General features: G+C 45.6%; 1 protein-coding gene across 1 annotated transcript in view; it reads right to left on the minus strand.

Annotated features, from left to right (window-relative positions):
* Positions 1-19,208, minus strand: part of cyp4t8 (cytochrome P450, family 4, subfamily T, polypeptide 8) — an 86,671-nt gene extending 67,463 nt beyond the window's left edge. The window contains exons 1-2 of the mRNA XM_068037241.1: positions 18,864-19,208; positions 12,393-12,537 (exon numbers count right to left, since the gene is read on the minus strand). Of these exons, the coding sequence (XP_067893342.1) occupies positions 12,393-12,537; positions 18,864-19,085 (367 nt within the window). The 5' untranslated portion in view covers positions 19,086-19,208. The remainder of the gene's footprint in view (positions 1-12,392; positions 12,538-18,863) is intronic.
* Between the last annotated feature and the right edge of the window lie 352 nt (positions 19,209-19,560).

Genomic DNA, 19,560 nt, shown 5'->3' on the forward strand with positions numbered 1-19,560 from the left:
AAAAACACTGAGAGATGTGCGAAAACAAAAAAACTAAATATCAACCGGCAGAGCAATGAATGCACAGCCAGAGCCCATAATGAATTGGGAAGCTGATGTTGTACAGACATCTGAGAAGTTTAAACAAAAGTACAGACTGACATTCAGCAGTTTTCTAAAAGGCACGAATGATGAAGAGAGGGTCAGCTATATCCTTCTGTTGACAGGAGTATTACATTTGTTTAAACCTGGGAGCTGAGTGAAGAGGACAGCAGAAACCAAATTTTTTGAAAAATTCAGCACCCATTTTCAGCCAAAATCAATCATCAGATTAACAATATGAATTTCAAGGTCTCAGACAGGGATTAGATGAGTCGATTGACAATTTTGTAACTAGATTGAAAAATGCAGCCAGAAAATGTAAATTTAAGGACACAGATGAAAGGCGACACACCCTGAAGTACAAATAGCACTAATTGGAAAGGACAAACTCACAATATTGCAGGTTGTAGACACTGCTATTTCCTAAACCTGAGTGGCGTGAAACAGGGCTGTGTTCTCGCACCCACACTTTTTGGGATTTTCTTCTCCCTGCTGCTTTCACATGCGTTCAAGTCCTCTGAAGAAGGAATTTTCCTCCACACAAGATCAGGGGGCAGGTTGTTCAACCTTGCCCGTCTAAGAGCGAAGTCCAAAGTACGGAAAGTCCTCATCAGGGAACTCCTCTTTGCTGACGATGCTGCTTTAACATCTCACACTGAAGAGTGCCTTCAGAGTCTCATCGACAGGTTTGCGGCTACCTGCAATGAAGTTGGCCTAACCATCAGCCTCAAGAAAACGAACATCATGGGGCAGGACGTCAGAAATGCTCCATCCATCAATATTGGCGACCACGCTCTGGAAGTGGTTCAAGAGTTCACCTACCTAGGCTCAACTATCACCAGTAACCTGTCTCTAGATGCAGAAATCAACAAGCGCATGGGAAAGGCTTCCACTGCTATGTCCAGACTGGCCAAGAGAGTGTGGGAAAATGGGGCACTGATACGGAACACAAAAGTCCGAGTGTATCAAGCCTGTGTCCTCAGTACCTTGCTCTATGGCAGCGAGGCCTGGACAACGTATGTCAGCCAAGAGCGACGTCTCAATTCATTCCATCTTCGCTGCCTCCGGAGAATACTTGGCATCAGGTGGCAGGACCGTATCTCCAACACAGAAGTCCTCGAGGTGGCCAACATCCCCAGTTTATACACACTACTGAGTCAGCGGCGCTTGAGATGGCTTGGCCATGTGAGCTGCATGGAAGATGGCAGGATCCCCAAAGACACATTGTACAGCGAGCTCGCCACTGGTATCAGACCCACCGGCCGTCCATGTCTCCGCTTTAAAGACATCTGCAAACGCGACATGAAATCCTGTGACATTGATCACAAGTCGTGGGAGTCAGTTGCCAGCGTTCGCCAGAGCTGGCGGGCAGCCATAAAGGCGGGGCTAAACTGTGGCGAGTCGAAGAGACTTAGTAGTTGGCAGGAAAAAAGACAGAGGCGCAAGGGGAGAGCCAACTGTGTAACAGCCCCGACAAACAAATTTTTCTGCAGCACCTGTGGAAGAGCCTGTCACTCTAGAATTGGCCTTTATAGCCACTCCAGGCGCTGCTCCACACACCACTGACCACCTCCAGGCGCTTACCCATTGTCTCTCGAGATAAGGAGGCCAAAGAGAGACACTGCCAGAGCACATGCAGCCACGAGCCGACAGATGAAGACACTGATTAGACAAACGCCTAGCCTTCAGTTACACAAAGAGAAAGGCAACAGAGTTAATGCAGTGAAACAGCAACAAAAGAATGTACACCAAACTGAGAGAAAGACATGCAGGAGCAATGGATGACCACACAAATTCAGACAGAAGAAATGTCCCGCATATGAATCAATCTGCAGAGCTTGCGAAAAGGCAAATCACTGGGAAAAGAAGTGCAAAACAAAGGAAGAAGGTGGTAGACGAGTCACTAGAGACAGAGCAACGGGGTGAATGAGTAGGAAAAGAAACCAAAACATTCATATCCTGGAAGGTGAGGATGTCTGAGAACATGATGCTACCTGGTCTGGCCTACATATGACTCCAGACCCACAGCAATGTGGCTGACTCTTACATGCTCTCTGAAATGGCCTAGCAAGCCACTCAGTTATATCTAACCGTTACGAAGTCAATAAAAAGGAATGAAACCAGACGGACCACCCGGCAACAACCTAGGCACCGGAAACGACAATAGCAAACCCAGCCCTGTCGACCCTGCAAAGTCCTCCTTATTAACATCTGGGGGCTTGTGCCAAAGTTGGGAGAACTGTCCCACAGACTAGTCAGGCAACAGCCTGACATAGTCATACTCATGGAATCATACCTGACAGACAATGTCCCAGACACTGCCATCACCATCCCCGGGTATGTCCTGTCCCACCAGCAGGTCAGACCCAGCAGAGGTGGCGGCACAATGGTATACAGTAGGGAGGGAGTTGCCCTGGGAGTCCTCAACATCAAGTCTGGACCACATGAAGTCTCATGGCATCAGGTTAAACATGGACAAGGAAACCTCCTGCTGATTACCACCTACCGCCCTCCCTCAGTTGATGAGTCAGTACTCCTCCATGTTGAACATCACTTGGAGGAAGCACTAAGGGTAGCAAGGGCACAGAATGTACTCTAGCTGGGAGAATTCAATGTCCATCACCAAGAGTGGCTTGGTAGCACCACTACTGACCGAGCTGGCCAAGTCCTAAAGGACAGAGCTGCTAGACTGGATATGCAGCAGGTGGTGAAGAAGCAACAAGAGGGGAAAACATACTTGACCTCGTCCTCACCAATCTGCCTGCCGAAGATGCATCTGTCCATGACAATATTGGTAGGAGTGACCACTGCACAATCGTTGTGGAGACGAAGTCCCGCCTTCACATTGAGCATACCCTCCTTCGTGCTGTGTGACACGACCACTGTGCTAAATGGAATAAATTTCAAGCAGATCTAGCAATGCAAAACTGGGCATCCATGAGGTGCTGTGGGTCATCAGCAGCAGCAGAATTGTACTCAACCACAATCTGTAACCTCATGGCCTGGCATATCCCCCACTCTACCATAACCATCAAGCCAGGAGACCAACCCTGGTTCAATGAAGAGTGCAGGATGGCATGCCAGGAGCAGCACCAGGCATACCTCAAAATGAGGTGTCAACCTGGTGACGCTACAACACAGGACTATCTGCGAGCCAAACTGCATAAGCAGCATGTAATAGACAGAGCTAAGCGATCCCATAACCAACAGATCAGATCTAAGCTCTGCAGTCCTGCCACATCCAGCTGTGAATGGTGGTGGACAATTAAACAACTAACTGGAGGAGGTGGCTCCACAAATATCCCCATCCTCAATGATGGTGGAGCCCAGCACGTCAGCGCGAAAGATAAGGCAGAAGCATTTGCAACAATCTTCAGCCAGAAGTGCCGAGTTGATGATCCATCTCAGCCTCCTCCTGAAGTCTCCAGCATCACAGATGCCAGACTCCAGCCAATTCGATTCACTCCGCGTGATATCAAGAAACAACTGAAGGCACTGGATACTGCAAAGGCTACGGGCCATGACAACATTCCAGCAATAGTACTGAAGACCTGCGCTCCAGAACTTGCTGCGCCCCTAGCCAAGCTGTTCCAGTACAGCTACAACACTGGCATCTACCCTGCAATGTGGAAAATTGCCCAGGTATGTCCTGTACACAAAAAGCAGGACAAGTCTGACCCGGCCAATTACTGCCCCATCAGCCTGCTCTCAATCATCAGTAAAGTGATGGAAGGTGTCATCAACAGAGCCATCAAGTGGCACTTGCTTAGCAATAACCTGCTCAATGACACTCAGTTTTGGGTTCCTCCAGGGCCACTCAGCTCCTGACCTCATTACAGCCTTGGTTCAAACATGGACAAAAGAGCTGAACTCAAGAGGTGAGGTGACAGTGACTGCCCTTGATATCAAGGCAGCATTTGACTGAGTATGACATCAAGGAGCCCTAGCAATTAAAATCAGTCTGGTTTAAATGTTGCAATAAAATGTGAGGTCAATGGGAATCAGGGGGAAAACCCTCCGCTGGTTGGAGTCATACCTAACACAAAGGAAGATGCCTGTGGTTGTTGGAGGTCAATCATCTGAGCTCCAGGACATCACTGCAGGAGTTCCTCAGGGTAGTGTCCTAGGCCCAACCATCTTCAGCTGCTTCATCAATGACCTTTCTTCAATCATAAGGTCAGAAGTGGGGATGTTCGCTGATGACTGCACAATGTTCAGCACCATTCGTGACTCCTCAGATACTGAAGTACTCTGTGTAGAAATGCAGCAAGACTTGGACAATATCTAGGATTGGGCTGGCAAGTGGCAAGTAACATTCGCACCACACAAGTGCCAGGCAATGACCATCTCCAACAAGAGAGAATCTAACCATCTCCCCTTGACATTCAACGGCATTACCATCGTTGAATTCCCCACTATCAACATCCTAGGGGCTACCACTGACCAGAAACTGAACTGGAGTAGCCACATAAATACCGTGGCTACAAGAGCAGATCAGAGGCTCGGAGTCCTGCGGCGAGTAACTCACCTCCTGATTCCCCAAAGCCTGTCCACCATCTACAAGGCACAAGTCAGGAGTGTGATGGAATACTCTCCACTTGCCTGGATGGGTGCAGCTCCAACAACACTCAAGAAGCTTGACACCATCCAGGACAAAGCAGCCTGCTTGATTGGCACCCCATCTACAAACATTCACTCCCTCCACCACCGACGCACAGTGGCAGCAGTGTGTACCATCTACAAGATGCACTGCAGCAACGCTCCAAGGCTCCTTAAACAGCACCTTCCAAACCCGCGACCTCTACCAACTAGAAGGACAAGGGCAGCAAATGCTTGGGAACACCACCACCTGCAAGTTCCCCTCCAAGTCACACACCATCCTGACTTGGAACTATATTGCCGTTCCTTCACGGTCGCTGGGTCAAAATCATAGAACTCCCTTCTTAACAGCACTGTGGGTGTACCTACTCCACATGGACTGCAGCGGTTCAAGAAGGCAGCTCACCACCACCTTCTCAAGGGCAATTAGGGATGGGCAATAAATGCTGGCCTGGCCAGCGATGCCCACTTCCCATGAATGAATAAAAAAGACATAAGAACAATACAACTGCATGAAATGTCTGGGTGCGACAGTTCCCAGAGAAACGAAATTCAGTTCACACAACCATCCAGACTGGAGAACAGAGTAACATCATCCCACTCAGACTTTACCAGATTTTTCCTGAAAATTTAGAAGAAAATGGTTATCCAAGGGAAGGTGCTCTGAAATCAAACAACACCTTGCTAATGGCATCCGGGGGGTGGGGTGGGGGGCAAAACTGAGATTCGGCAGCAAAGAGCAACCCAAATTAGAGGGGCACACGAAGGAAAAGATGCTAACTGTATGTTCTACATCACTGAAACAGATGGTCCTGCTATCCTGGGGTTGAGTAATTGTGAAGCAATTGCAGATTATCTCAGTAAGCCATGGGGTGAAGGAAGGAGGTGACACTGAGGGCTGAAGGTAGTGCACCTAATGAAAAGTGCCCTCCGATCAGAATCAAAAAAGATCTGGTATAAATGTACCAGAGTGTCTCGATAAGACAGTTGGATGCTTTGAAGATTTTGTGCATCACATCACTTTAGACCCAGCAATGAAACCAGTGATTCATCCCCCATTTAAAATGCCAACAGAACTAAAAGGAAAGATTGAAAGAGAGCTCCAAGAGATGGAAGAAAAGAAGTTTATCGCCCGAGTCACAGAGCCTACAGATTGGGTAAATTCCATCGTGGTGACAGAGAAGCCAAACGGACAGCTAGGAATTTGCCTGGATACCAAAGATCTTAATCAAGCCATAAAAAGAAGAATCACTACCAAATTGCAACACTGGAAGAGATCACACCAGCACCAGCAGGGGCAAAAGTCTTCAGCAATTTTAATCCCAGAAATGGCTACTGGACCATGAAACTTGATGAAGAATCTTCACTGTTGACAACATTCAATGCACGTTTTCGTCGGTACAAATTCTTGTGTCTACCTTTTGGCTTTAAAATGAGCCAGGATGTGTTCCAGCAGAACGTAAACAAGACATACTGAGGATGTAAAGGAACAGTCAGCATAGCAGACGATATCCAGATATATGGTGTGGATGAAAAAGATCATGACTACCATCTACATGAAGCCATGGAGAAAACCAGGAAGCTGGGGTTAGCTAAACGCAGATAAATGCATACTGAAAATGACAGAATGCCAGTTCTTCAGAATGGTGTACACACCCAATGGAGTCAAGCAGAGTCTTGAAAGAATCTCAGCTATCTCTGGTATGGAAGCCCCAAGAGACAAGAGAGAGTTGAGAAGTTTCCTTGGCTTGATCCAATACATGAGCTCCTTCATTCCGCATATGTCAGAACACACAGCAAACCTGCAGGAGCTGCCGAAAGAAAATGTAGAGTACCAGTGGTCAGAGTCGCAAAACAGGAGTTTCAACAAAATCTAAAAGGTCGTATGCAAGAAGACAAGTCTGTCATACTACAACAGAAAGAAACCTGTCACTCTGTAAGTAGATGCTTCTACAAAATGACTGGAAGCAGCCCTGGTACAAGAAGGAAAGCCAATGGCATTTGCATCCAAAGCTTTAACCTCAACTGAGACCAGATATGCCAATATAGAAAGTAGTGTATGGATGTGAGAAGTTCCACACATATCTCCATGCGAGAAAGTTCATAGTGGAGAGTGATCATCGTCTGCTGGAGCAGGTCTACAAGAAAAATCCGTGTAAAGCACCAGCAAGACAGCAGAGGTTACTCTTGAGGCTTCAGAGTTACGATTTCACTCTGAAATACAAGCCAGGAAGAGAAATGGTGCTGGCAGATACCCTATCTGGGTTGTCATCACAGGAGAAACATGAGACAGAAGATCCAAGTATAAAGACTCATCACCTAGTGAACGAAACATCACCAAAACTGAGTCAAATTAGAGATGAGACCAGCAAAGACGAGGAGATGCTCTCTCAGCAAGTGATCCAGGGATGGTCTGATAAGACACAGCAAACACAGCCAGCAATACAGCAATACTGGTCTATCAGAGGTGACATCTCACTAGAAGATGGTGTTCTGCTGGCTGGAACCAGAATAATCATATCCAAAACAATGCAGGAAGAACTTCTCCAGAAGATACATGAAATGCCACATGGGAATGGAGAAGTGTAAGCTCAGAGCCAGATCAGCTGAGTACTGGATAGGCACATACAAAGACATCGAAAATATGGTGACTACATGCAATGTATGCCAGAAGTACAGAAACACACAGCAGAAAGAGGAGATGACAGCTACTGAAGTACCAGGAAGACCCTGGCATACCTGTAGGAGCCAATTTATTCACACAGAATGAAGAATGGTATCTCATAGTTGCAGACTACTGCTAAAAGTTTCCTTTCATCTGGAAGGTGAAAGATTTGACAGCCACAACATTCCTCTCAGCAGTACGAGTTCTAATAAACTGAGCAAGGGATTCCTGAAAGATTAATATGTGACAATGGCACCCAATTCACCTCCAGAGAATTTAAGGAATTCACTGAACAGTATGGGTTCAACACCATCACCTCATCACCACACTATCCATGGTGGCACAGGTTTATAGAAAGACACATCCAGGCAGTCAAAAGAACCCTTGCAAAATGCCGAGAGACGAAGGAAGAACGAAGGTGACTCAAAATTGCCTCAATGTCACTTCGATCTACACCTCTCAAGGCTGGCATGAAATCACCTATACAGCTGTAGAATGTAAAAAAGCATAAGATAACTCGGCAAAGCAAAATACATCCTTTAAGAGGAAAGGAGGACGTTTTTTTCAAAATGTCTTCATGGGATGTGGGAGTCACTGGCAAGGCCAGCATTTGTTGCCCATCCCTAATTGCCCTCGACAACTGAATTGCTTGCTAAGCCATTTCAGAGGGCAGTTAAGAGTCAACCAAATCGCTGTGGGTCTGGAGTCATATGTAGGCCAGACCAGGTATGGAGGGCAGATTTCCTTTCCTAAAGGATATCGATAAACCAGATGGGTTTCTATGACAATTGATGCTAGTTTCATGGCACCATTACTGAGATTACCTTTCAATTCAAGAATTTTTAAAATTAATTATTTGAATTTAAGTTCCACCAGCTGCCATGGTGGGATTTGAACTCATGTTCCAGGGCATTATCCCAGCCCCCTGGACTACGAGCTCAGTGACATTACCTCTACGCCACTGTCTCCCTCAAAGTGACCAGGAGGAAATGAAACAACAACTCACTGAAGCACAGGTAAGAGGAGAGCAACACTTCAACAAGCAGGCTAAGTCATTACCTTAGCTGTTGAAGGGACAAACTGTACATTTACAGGATCCAATCATGAAAACCTCGAGCGCAGCAAAAGTTGTTGGTGAAGCTGAGGCTCCAAGGTTATAATCATCGAGACCGAAACTGGTAAACAAGTGAGAAGGAACAGAGTCCATATTCAACGTACACCTGAGCTGGAAAAGCAGAAAAGACCATCAACAACACCAGAAACATTACTATCCAATGAGACAACATTAACAACGTCACGAGTAAGTGACACATTAGTAACAGCCAGCATGACTCCTAAAACACCAGGAGCAACACGCACATCGCCTGTGCACTTTACCAACTCACCACTGAGAGCAACAAATGCCAAATCTACAAGATGGAGGCAGAACATTTTTCCACCGAAGTGACATTGTGAATAATATTTTTAGAAAAGAAAACAGGCTATAAAAAACTCTACAAGGGGTTCAGTTTATTTCCAAAGTCGATTGTTAATCTTCTTCAGTTTAGAAAAAAGTTAACGACTGGAACAGTTATAGTATATAGAGGCATTATGTTTTTAAAGAGGGATTTTATATATTGTTTTATTATTTGTATGGAACTAGAAACTAATTGGCTGGGAACTAATTGTTATGGGTAAGTGTGTTCCGGGGAGGGGTCATATTCACTGCTGCATTGCAATCCTGTCATGTGTAACACTACACCACTCTGGAGTAATCCCTATCAGGGAGCAGGAAAGCTAAATGAAATAAACATAGAACTCCAGTATTTCTAAGCTTAAAATTTGATTATTTCTAACTTATGCGAACCAGAAGATACAACAGCAATAATATTTCAACACTTCTGTTGATTTGTATTTAACGATGCACTCCAGAGTTGGCTCTGCACCTGCTAGTATCAGCCCTAAAAAGATCTTCATGAAAACATATGTAACCTCTGGGCAATCAGTCCAAGTTCCCATTTTACAGGTACCAGCTCTTTTGGAAACCAGCCCGGCGGCCCGGCGGAACTATCAGTGTGTGCTCCACCGGAGCCCTTTGATGCACGCTGCAAGTTTTGGTTTCCAGTGCAAGTGCAATCGCCAGAAATTGTAGTGCCGTTGTGGCCCTCAATAGTGGCGAAAGTCTCAGCTTTCGTCGCTATTGGGTCCGCATGATGGGCGGCACAGTGGCGCAGTGGTTAGCACCGCAGCCTCACAGCTCCAGGGACCCGGGTTCGATTCCGGGTACTGCCTGTGTGGAGTTTGCAAGTTCTCCCTGTGTCTGCGTGGGTTTTCTCCGGGTGCTCCGGTTTCCTGCCAAAAGACTTGCAGGTTGATAGGTAAATTGGCCATTATAAATTGTCACTAGTATAGGTAGGTGGTAGGGAAATATAGGGACAGGTAGGGATGTTTGGTAGGAATATGGGATTAGTGTAGGATTAGTATAAATGGGTGGTTGATGTTCGGCACAGACTCGGTGGGCCGAAGGGCCTGTTTCAGTGCTGTATCTCTAATCTAATGATCTGGGCCGATGTTTTCTATCACTTGAAGAGGGTACAGCTGTATTGCATACTATTTCCAATGCATACCCCAATGATAAAAGAATTCATTGTTTGTACAGAGGCCCACTATCCTACATATACTGCACACAAAGTCATGTTTCAGGTCCTAGGAATACATGATTGTCTATGGAAGCTGGCATTTGCATTGAGCACAAATAAACAGTATTGCGAGTGGCCTGAGTTTAACACTGCCTACACAGAAAATGGAGTACTACTCCAGAGATAAAATACAAAACACTTTCACTCCTGTAAAGGAATCACAGCTCTCAAGTGAAAACAATAAAACTTTTCCACCTACTAGGAGATGGCAGCCTGTGTGATTGCAAAGTAGATTACAACCAGTTAAACTGGCGTGTATCATCAAAAAACGCAATTTTATTCCAGACCTTGGGCTGTAGCACAATCTCTGATAGGAACATAAATATTTGCTTTTGGAGGAGGTAAAGTTTTTGCCCTTAGCACACTGAGTGTTGAACTGTTCATGTCCACTCTGTAGAGGTCAGAAAATCACCTTCACTCTCATTGGCTTGTACAAAACCTTCACAGCATACCCAGTGCTTAAGAAATTTCTAGTGGTGGGAGAGGCAATCATCATTGCAGAACCACTACCTGAGGCATGTGTGTGATGTAAGTGCTGAACATTATGGATCTTTCATGAAAGGATCATTTTAACTTCATCCCATTCAGGGAGTGGTAGCTCTTGCAGTTGTGGTATGTCTCCCTGTTAAAATTTGGGGCCCACAGAGTCAATGGCTCCCTGCGCCATTGTGAATCCAGTTAGCTTGGCAAAGCCACATGCCCACTCCTCCTGCTTCTCTCTGGTAAGGTAAAATACTATGACGTCCCCTGTCCTGGTGTACAGGACATCTGTCACCTCCATGATGCAGCGATATATGATGAACTACAGTATTTTGGCAATGCCAGCTGCTCCCACCTGGAAGGGTGCTGAAATGTAGAAACTGAAGGTGACAGTGAACTTACTGGCCATTGGCAGCACCGCCCTTGTCCTGCTGTGCAGCTGTAGGTCCAGCTGGAGGAGGTTCTGTGGCCACCTCCTTGGTAAAACAGAGTAGCCTCAGACACTGTTCCTGGCTGGGTAGAGATTCCATGCTTGCCTGCAATGAGAGGCATGCTGCCACCAGGAAGACCCTTGGTGAATACAGTCTTCCATTCAGGGCCCTCCTCCTCCCTCGGTGCACAATTTCCCCTCTCCACTGCCTGTGCTTCAATACCCCTATTGTGCTGGAGCCCAAGAGGGACTGCAACTATGGACCACATTCATGAGAGCAGGATTTCTGCTGACAGACCTTCAAATGCCTCTGACCTCCTTGGTCAAAACATAGCACCACTCCCTGCTGAATCCAACAATCTTTTCAAACTCCTCCAACAACAATGAACGCAATACTTCCACTTACTTTGCCGCCGCGTAAAAAAAGGTCAAAAGCATCTCACCTCTAGCTGATGCCTTTAAATAGTGCTACCGATGGCTCCCTTATACACCTGAATATGGGAGTGTTTAAGAGGGGCTTTAACAGGACCTGTGAGGTCCAAAATGACAGGTCAGACATCAAATTAGACACTGTTTAATGTCACAATCTGCCCACTCTGCATATTTCTGGTGAATGCACAGCACACCATGCTAACTTCCTTACAAGCATGGCGCACCATGCCCGATGTGGCTGGAAGCAATTTAGCCACCACTTGCAGCGCTATGGAACTGGATTTTGCAGCATAAATGTCTAAGCTGCTTCTTGGACATAAAAAAATGATTAAAAACCTGTGGCCTACTGAATAACATTTATAAAATCAAAATAAAAATCATTAACTAACATTTTAAAGAGGTATTGTTACTGTAATATATTGTTAGGCAAACTTACTTCACCATTGGATAAACACGCAACAGAATCTGATGTGCGTTCAAAAATATAATTGCGTCATTAAAGCATGGAGAGGGTTGGGGAAAGCAATTTTAAATTTCAGTGATGCGGTAAAAGAATGATTTCGGATCCGCCACCCATTGTTGGTAAGGAAAGTCGGATGAGACATAATGAGCGGCCAATCCAATATCACCTATTTTACACCGTTGCTAAAAGTTAAAATCAGTTGCTTGTGCGCAACACAAAAATATCTTACTGCTGTTCGTCTCTTTGCAATGGTGATGAAAATAAGTAAGAGTAAGAAGCTGGGTCTTGCAACTAAAATAACTGCTGCAGAAGCAAAATACTGCAGATCCTAGAAATCGGAAAGAAAAACAGAAAATGCTGGAAATACTCAGCATGCTTGGCAATTCCTGTGCAGAAAAACAGAGTTAATATTTCAGTGCAACAAAAACAAGAAACGCTGGACTCACCCAGCAGGTCTGGCAGCATCTGTGGAAAGAGAAGCAGAGTCAACGTTTCGGGTCAGTGACCCTTCTTCGGAATATTTCAGTGGTTGCATTCCAATAAAAACTTCTTTAAGATTCTTACCTGCAGTTGTAAGTAAAGTTTTAACATAGTCAGGGTGGTTGATATTTAAGAAAGCTGTAAAGGGACCAAACCAGATTGGGTAGGCATATGGATATTGTTTTGTCCATGTCACGGTCTTGTCCAAATCTGTCCCATCCTGACGAAACTGTAACGAGATTTAATAAGATGAAACAAAACATTAACAAATTTGAAAGATTTTATCTCTGGAAGCCCTTGTTGGCATTCTCAGGATGAGCAATCACCAGATAAGAAACAAAAGGCTCAAAGCAGACTAAGCTAGCATAAGGATATTTTCTTGATCATTTCAAGAAGTTAATAATGGCTCGGATTTTGCATGATGGCAGCATTCCTATGAAATGGACAGCAACCTCTAGAATCCATACATGCGTATATGCATATATGCAGAAATCCACAAATTACTGTTACGGAATCTACACTTCTCTATCAGGTGTACTGTTAAGTTCCCCCAGCCTGCAGTCAATGATAAATCACTGAATGGGCGAGAACTTATCTTTTTACACTATTTCAACATTTAGTTCACTCTGGAAAATTTAATTCAAAATTAAGGTTAATAACTGCATTTTAATTCTTGGTTTGCTGTCTGTGAGAATACTTCAAAGCGATTGGCTGCTTAGCCTGCTTGATGACATTATTGTTGCTGGATGTCTGAAGTCCCCTTGACTTGACGCCAGATTCAAACTAATGTCAGGAAAGGGGAAATCCAACTGACAGAGATTGCTAGATCTTTGTGGACAGCTTTCTTAGTGGTCAGACCACAAAACCTAGGCATTAGTTCTTTCATCAGTTAGGTGCTGAAAAAGAAGAAAAGCTACTGCCTGAAGTCATCACTGCAAAAATAAATCCTAGTGAATTCTGGGTTGTTTTTCATTGCATACCAATAGCTGTATAAAGGACACAGAAAGAAAAGGGAAAATTCAACATCAGAACCAGGAGCTGAAATTTAAAAGTTATTGAGCAGGGAGCATAAAAATTTTACAAATAAAATAATGGAATTTCATACTAGCTGTCATCCCTCTATCACATTTTCCCCTATCATTACCCCACAAACAACAGCAAAAGATGGAGAAACACCATAAGTCTTGGTGGATTTAATTAAAGAAGAATATTTTGGGAAGTACTTTTCCTGCTAAATAAACTGCCTACTCTCAGAGTTTATCCAATGCATTCAGTGTCCTATGGGAAATCTCTAAACTTGCTTGGGGCTTGTGAATTTTGTACTTGTGCTCTTTAGTGCTGTGCTTAGTGCCTGAGTTAAATAGCTTGCTTACTTCAACACCTAGCAATTCAGCAATGCAAAACTGGGCATCCATGAGGCACTGTGGGCCATCAGCAACAGCAGAATTGTACTCAACCACAATCTGCAACATTATGGCCTGGCAGATTCCCCACTCTCCATTACCATGAGACCAACCCTGGTTCAACGAAGAGTGCAGGAAGGCATGGCAGGAGCAGCACCAGACATACCTCAAAATGAGCTGTCAACCTGGTGAAGCTACAACACAGGACTACTTGCATGCCAAACTGCATAAGCAGCATGCGACAGACAGAGCTAAGTGATCCCATAACTAGATAATTAGATCGAAGCTCTGCAGTCCTGCCACATCCAGCCGTGAATGGTGGCGGACACTAAACAACTAACTGGAGGAGGTGGCTCCACAAATATCCCCATCCTCAATGATGGGGGAGCCCAGCACATCAATGCGAAAGATAAGGCTGAAGCATTTGCAACAATCTTCAGCCAGAAGTGCCGAGTGGATGATCCATCTCGGTCTCCTCCTGAAGTCCCAAGCATCACATATGCTAGACTTCAGCCAATTCAATTCACTCCGCGTGATATCAAGAAACGGCTGAAGGCACTGGATACTGAAAAGGCTATGGGCCGTGACAATATTCCAGCAATAGTACTGAAGACCTGCGCTCCAGAACTTGCTGCGCCCCTAGCCAAGCTGTTCCAGTACAGCTACAATACTGGCATCTACCCCGCAATGTGGAAAATTGCTCAGCTATGTCCTGTACACAAAAAGCAGGACAAGTCCAGCCCATCCAAATACCGTCCCATCAGCCTATTCTCAATCATCAGTAAACTGAAGGAAGGTGTCATCGACAGTGCCATCAAGCAGCACTTGCTTAGCAATAAACTGCTCAGTGACGCTCAGTTTTGGTTCCGCCAGGGCCACTCAGCTCCTGACTTCATTACAGCCTTGGTTCAAACATGGAGAAAAGAGCTGAACTCAAGCAGTGAGGTGAGAGTGACTGCCCTTGACATCATAGAAACAAAGAAAGTAGGAGCAGCAGTAGGTCATTTGGGCCTGCTCCGCCATTCAAAAAAGATCGTGGTTGATCGTCTAATTCAGTACCCTGTTCCTGCTTTCTCTCCATATCCCTTGATCCCTTTGGCATTAAGAAATATATCTATCTCCTTCTTGAATATATTTAATGATTTGGCCTCCAGTGCCTTCTACAGTATAGAATTCCACAGGTTCACCACCCTCTGAGTGAAGAAATTTCTCCTCATCTCAGTTCGAAATGGCACACCCCGTACCCTGAGACTGTGACCCCTGGTTCTGAGACACCCCAGCCATTAAGGCAGCATCTGACCGAGTGTGGCATCGAGAAGCACTAGCAAAACTGAAGTCAAAGGGAATCTGGGGGAAACTCTCCGCTGGTTGGAGTCATACCTAGCACAAAGGAATATGGTTGTGGTTGCTGGAAGTCAATCATCTCAGCTCCAGGACATCACTGCAGGAGTTCCTCAGGGTAGTGTCCTAGGCCCAACCATTTTCAGCTGCTTCATCAATGACCTTGCTTCAATCATAAGGTCAGAAGTGGGGATGTTTGCTGATGATTGCACAATGTTCAGCACCATTCGTGACTCCTCAGATACTGGAGCAGTCCGTGGAGAAATGCACAATAGCCAGGCTTGGGCTGGTAAGTTGCAAGTAACATTTGCGCCACAAAAGTGCCAGGCAATGACCATCTCCAACAAGAGAGAATCTAACCATCTCCCCTTGGCATTACCATCGCTGAATCCCCTCGTATGAACATCCTAGGGGTTATCATTGACCAGAAACTGAACTGGAGTAGCCATATAAATACTGTGACTATAAGAGCAGGTCAGAGGCTAGGAATCCTGCGGCAAGAAACTCATCTCCTGACTCCCCAAAGCCTGTCCACCATCTACAAGGCACAAGTCAGGAGTGTGATGGAATACTCTCCACTTACCTGGATGGGTGCAGCTGCAACAACACTCAAGAAGCTCAGCGCCATCCAGGACAAAGCAGCTGGCCTGATTGGCACCCCATCCACCAAGTTCAACATTTTCTCCCTTCACCACCGACGCACAGTGGCAGCAGTGTGTACCATCTACAAGATGCACTGCAGCAACGCACGAAGGCTCCTTAGACAGCACCTTCCAAACCCGCGACATCTACCAACTTGAAGGAAAAGGGCAGCAAATGCTTGGGAACACCACCAGCTGCAATTCCCCTCCAAGTGACACACCATCCTGACTTGGAACTATATCGCCGTTCCTTCACTGTCGCAGGGTCAAAATCCTGGAACTCCCTTCCTAACAGCACTGTGGGTTTACCTACCTCACATGGACTGCAGCAGTTCAAGAAGGCAGCTCACCACCACCTTCTCAAGGGCAATTAGGGATGGGCAATATTTAAAAGTCAATATTACAATATTACAATATTTAAAAGTCAATTTCAATAACCATTCTTTGGTGAAAGTAAGTTTAAAACAATCAGCACTCTGAAAGTGTTTCCTTTAAATCTGGAGATAGTTCCTGTTAAGATTAAAGTAAACAACAGAAAAATGGTCTGGATTTTGCACTTAACGGTAAAGCAACGGCATTCAGCACTGACCTCGAAGAAAGTGCCCACAGCAATCTCTGTGGCATGGTTTTTCCTCTTTCCCAATAGCAGTTTAAATCTTGCGCCAAGTCAAGGACTTAGCAAGCAGCAGCAGTGATATCAGTAAGCAGCCAATCACAATTAAGTATTTTCACAGGCAGGAAATCAGGGAGTTGAAAGCACGTTTTTATCCATGTTTCGTTTAAATTTTCAGATAGCAAAATAAATCGTTATGATTGGATTAACCGGAGGGGTGGGGGGGTGGAGAGGGAGGGGAAGGGCAGGCAGGGAAGGGGGTGCAGAAGGGAGGGACAGTGGGCCAGACAGAGGGGAGGGGCAGAGTGAGAGAGGGGGGGAGGCAGAAAGAGGGGGGAGGCGGAGAGAAGAGGGGGGAAGGGAGGCAGAGATAGAGGGCGGGAGGCAGAGAGAGTGGGGGCGGAGAGCGAGGGGGGCGGAGAGACAGTGGGGGGGGCGGAGAGAGAGTGGGGGGGCAGAGAGAGAGTGGAAGGTGGAGAGAGGGGGGCAGAGAGAGCGTGGGGGGCAGAGAGAGAGTGGGGGGCAGTGAGAGTGGGGTAGAGAGTGGGGGAGGCGGAGAGAGAGTGGGGGGGCAGAGAGAGAGTTGGGGAGTGGAGAGAAATTGGGGGGGCGGAGAGAGTGGGGGCAGAGAGAGAGTGGGGCCACGGAGAGTGTGGGGGGCACGGGGGGAGAGATACAAGGGGGGGGAGACACGCCGGGGGACACACGGGCGGGGGACACACGGGCGGGGGACACATGCGAGGGGGACACAAGTTTTTGGATTGAATTTTTTTAGAATTTTGAGAGATCATAATTAAACAGATTAAAATCCTATTCCTTCAGTTTAAATGGTTGAGAGTTCTTCTTCCAGGTGCTGTCACCACAGCTGTCTGTCTGTGTGTCCTCTGTGTCTGTCTTCTGTTAGAACAAACTGTCTTCAAATAAAAAGCCAGTTCAAAATTGAATTGTAACAAATGTATCGCTTTATACTCACTCCCAGTGGCTGTATCTATGGTAATGAGAATGCACCCTTTGAATTGCAGTCTCCAAATGGCTGTTTCTAAGGCAACGAAAATGCACCTTCCTATAACTCCTGAGGCTTGCTGGGTTCTTAAAGCAATACTGATCGTTTGCAAGCCTTAAACGCAAACCACATATTCCCGAAAAAAAAACTACAGTGCCATGACAAGATGAATAAACTAGTCTTGGCTACCTACTGTTAATCTCTCTGTCCCTTCCTGTCCCACTCTGCTTTTCTGTTTTACTTGACTTTATTGAAGTACTATCTGCTCCATTCTATAAAATTCTCCTGATTTGGAGATCACTACCATTTTGTTGACTGCACTGTCTTCAGACACATATTGAAAGCTGGTGGAGAAGTTGCACAAACATTGACCACGAGTTAAATTGTCTCGTGGCAACAGCAGTGTGAGAAATGGTATGTCGTCCTATTGCTGATTTTTCTACTGCCTCAGCTCAATTACCATAATAATAATCCTCTCCTTGAGTTTCATGATTTCTTGGATGAATTTGCACTCCAGTCACAGTGTGAATCCACAGAGATCCGATAAGGTCCATCTTCCACCCCGTGACATGGTGTAGCTATCTCTACTCTCTCAACTAAAGTAATTCACATTGACATTGCATACTATTTTTCTTGCTAACTAGCTAATACAATTGTGCTGCTCTCCATTCCTATCTAGCCATCCTTGCAGATAGATGCATGCATTGGATGAGGGCAAGATTGGATAACGCTATGCCATCCTACATGGACAGATTTCCTCAGTACCTGAACTCACATAATAACCACTTGGCTGAGTTACCAAAGTGCTGGTGGAATCCTATTCCAGTATGAGTCACCTCTGTGAAGGGAAGACAGTTGGAATTGTTCTTTTTGACTTATGTCATAAGTAAACAATCTAACAGTCTACGTTCTTAAACATATTTGTCATCACTCCTTGCAGACTGTCCTTCAGCACGGGTTTGACTATAATTGCTATCCAGGCAGTCATTTGGAGCTGTGTGACAAGGCAAACCACAACTAAATAGATGTGAATAAATTCAGGTTAAACCAAAGCACACCCCTGGAACAAGCCTGACTGGAATACACTGCCTGAAAGCGTAGTAGAGGCAGGAACCCTCACAACATTTAAGAAGTATTTAGATGAGCACTTGAAACGCCTTAGCATACAAGGCTACGGGCCAAGTGCTTGGAAAATGGGATTAAAATAGTTAGGTGTTTGATGGCCGGCACGGACACGATGGGCCGAAGGGCCTGTTTCTGTGTGGATTAACTCTATAACTGTTTCATGTTTATACAGCAGGAAAGTGGTGAGATTCATACCCCTCCGATTGTTGACATGTATCCATTATTCTCTAAATTACACCAAAATGCAGTCACTCGGGCGTTTCTGCTAGAAAACAATTTTCATTTCTGCGTTCCTTCGGATTGGGTCAATGGTTTACTGTTAAAGCATTTAACTGCAGTTATTTTTCCCCCTCGAATTGCCATTATTTATCCGGACCCATTCAACCACAAAGAGAGATTCAAATGTCTACGATGGTAATCAATACTGACCTCCAGTACGTGGCCAAATAACCAGTGGGCTGCGGGTCCCGGGAAAAGTTTCAGCGCTTCAATCATGTCCCATCTTCTACGGACGAGCTTCACTGTTTTGACCAGGAAGGACACGAAACAAAACACAGCGATCAAGTGAAACAGCCGACAGAGTTCGACAGGAAAACACAGCGTCTTCAAAGCTTCGATAAATGCCATCTCTCGGTTAGAGAAAAGGATCATACACAAAAAAAGCCCAATAGATCTGATGCCCCCACTCTCAGGATTAACATTACATTTGACTTTGTCTGTAGCCGCGCCCCAACGCCGATAAATGAGACAACCCTCCGCTGTACGTGCGCTCACTCTTAAAGCTAGATTCCCTCCCCGTGATTCTCAACAGCAACTCCAGGCAATTCACCTGCCCATTGCTCATCATTTTTGTGTCACTATGTTTTGTAACATAGTCAAAACCGAATGTAGTCTGCAGGAAAACTGGGGTTAGAGAGTGGATAATTGCATCAGAGCACACAATCTACTTTAGTGCACAGTTTAAATTCATCGGGCTAAATTTTACTTCAAGGGTCCCAATTCTGACGCCGGGCTGAATTTCAGATCAGGAACTGAGTTGGCCATGGGACCCTGGGGGAGACTGTCGAGGAGTTGGCCAATTAAGAGACTCCCAGATGGTCTGTTGCCTCCCTGGTGCTAGGGTCAA

Source organism: Heterodontus francisci, chromosome 8, assembly GCF_036365525.1.
Source record: "Heterodontus francisci isolate sHetFra1 chromosome 8, sHetFra1.hap1, whole genome shotgun sequence".
Classification (NCBI taxonomy): Eukaryota; Metazoa; Chordata; class Chondrichthyes; order Heterodontiformes; family Heterodontidae; genus Heterodontus; species Heterodontus francisci.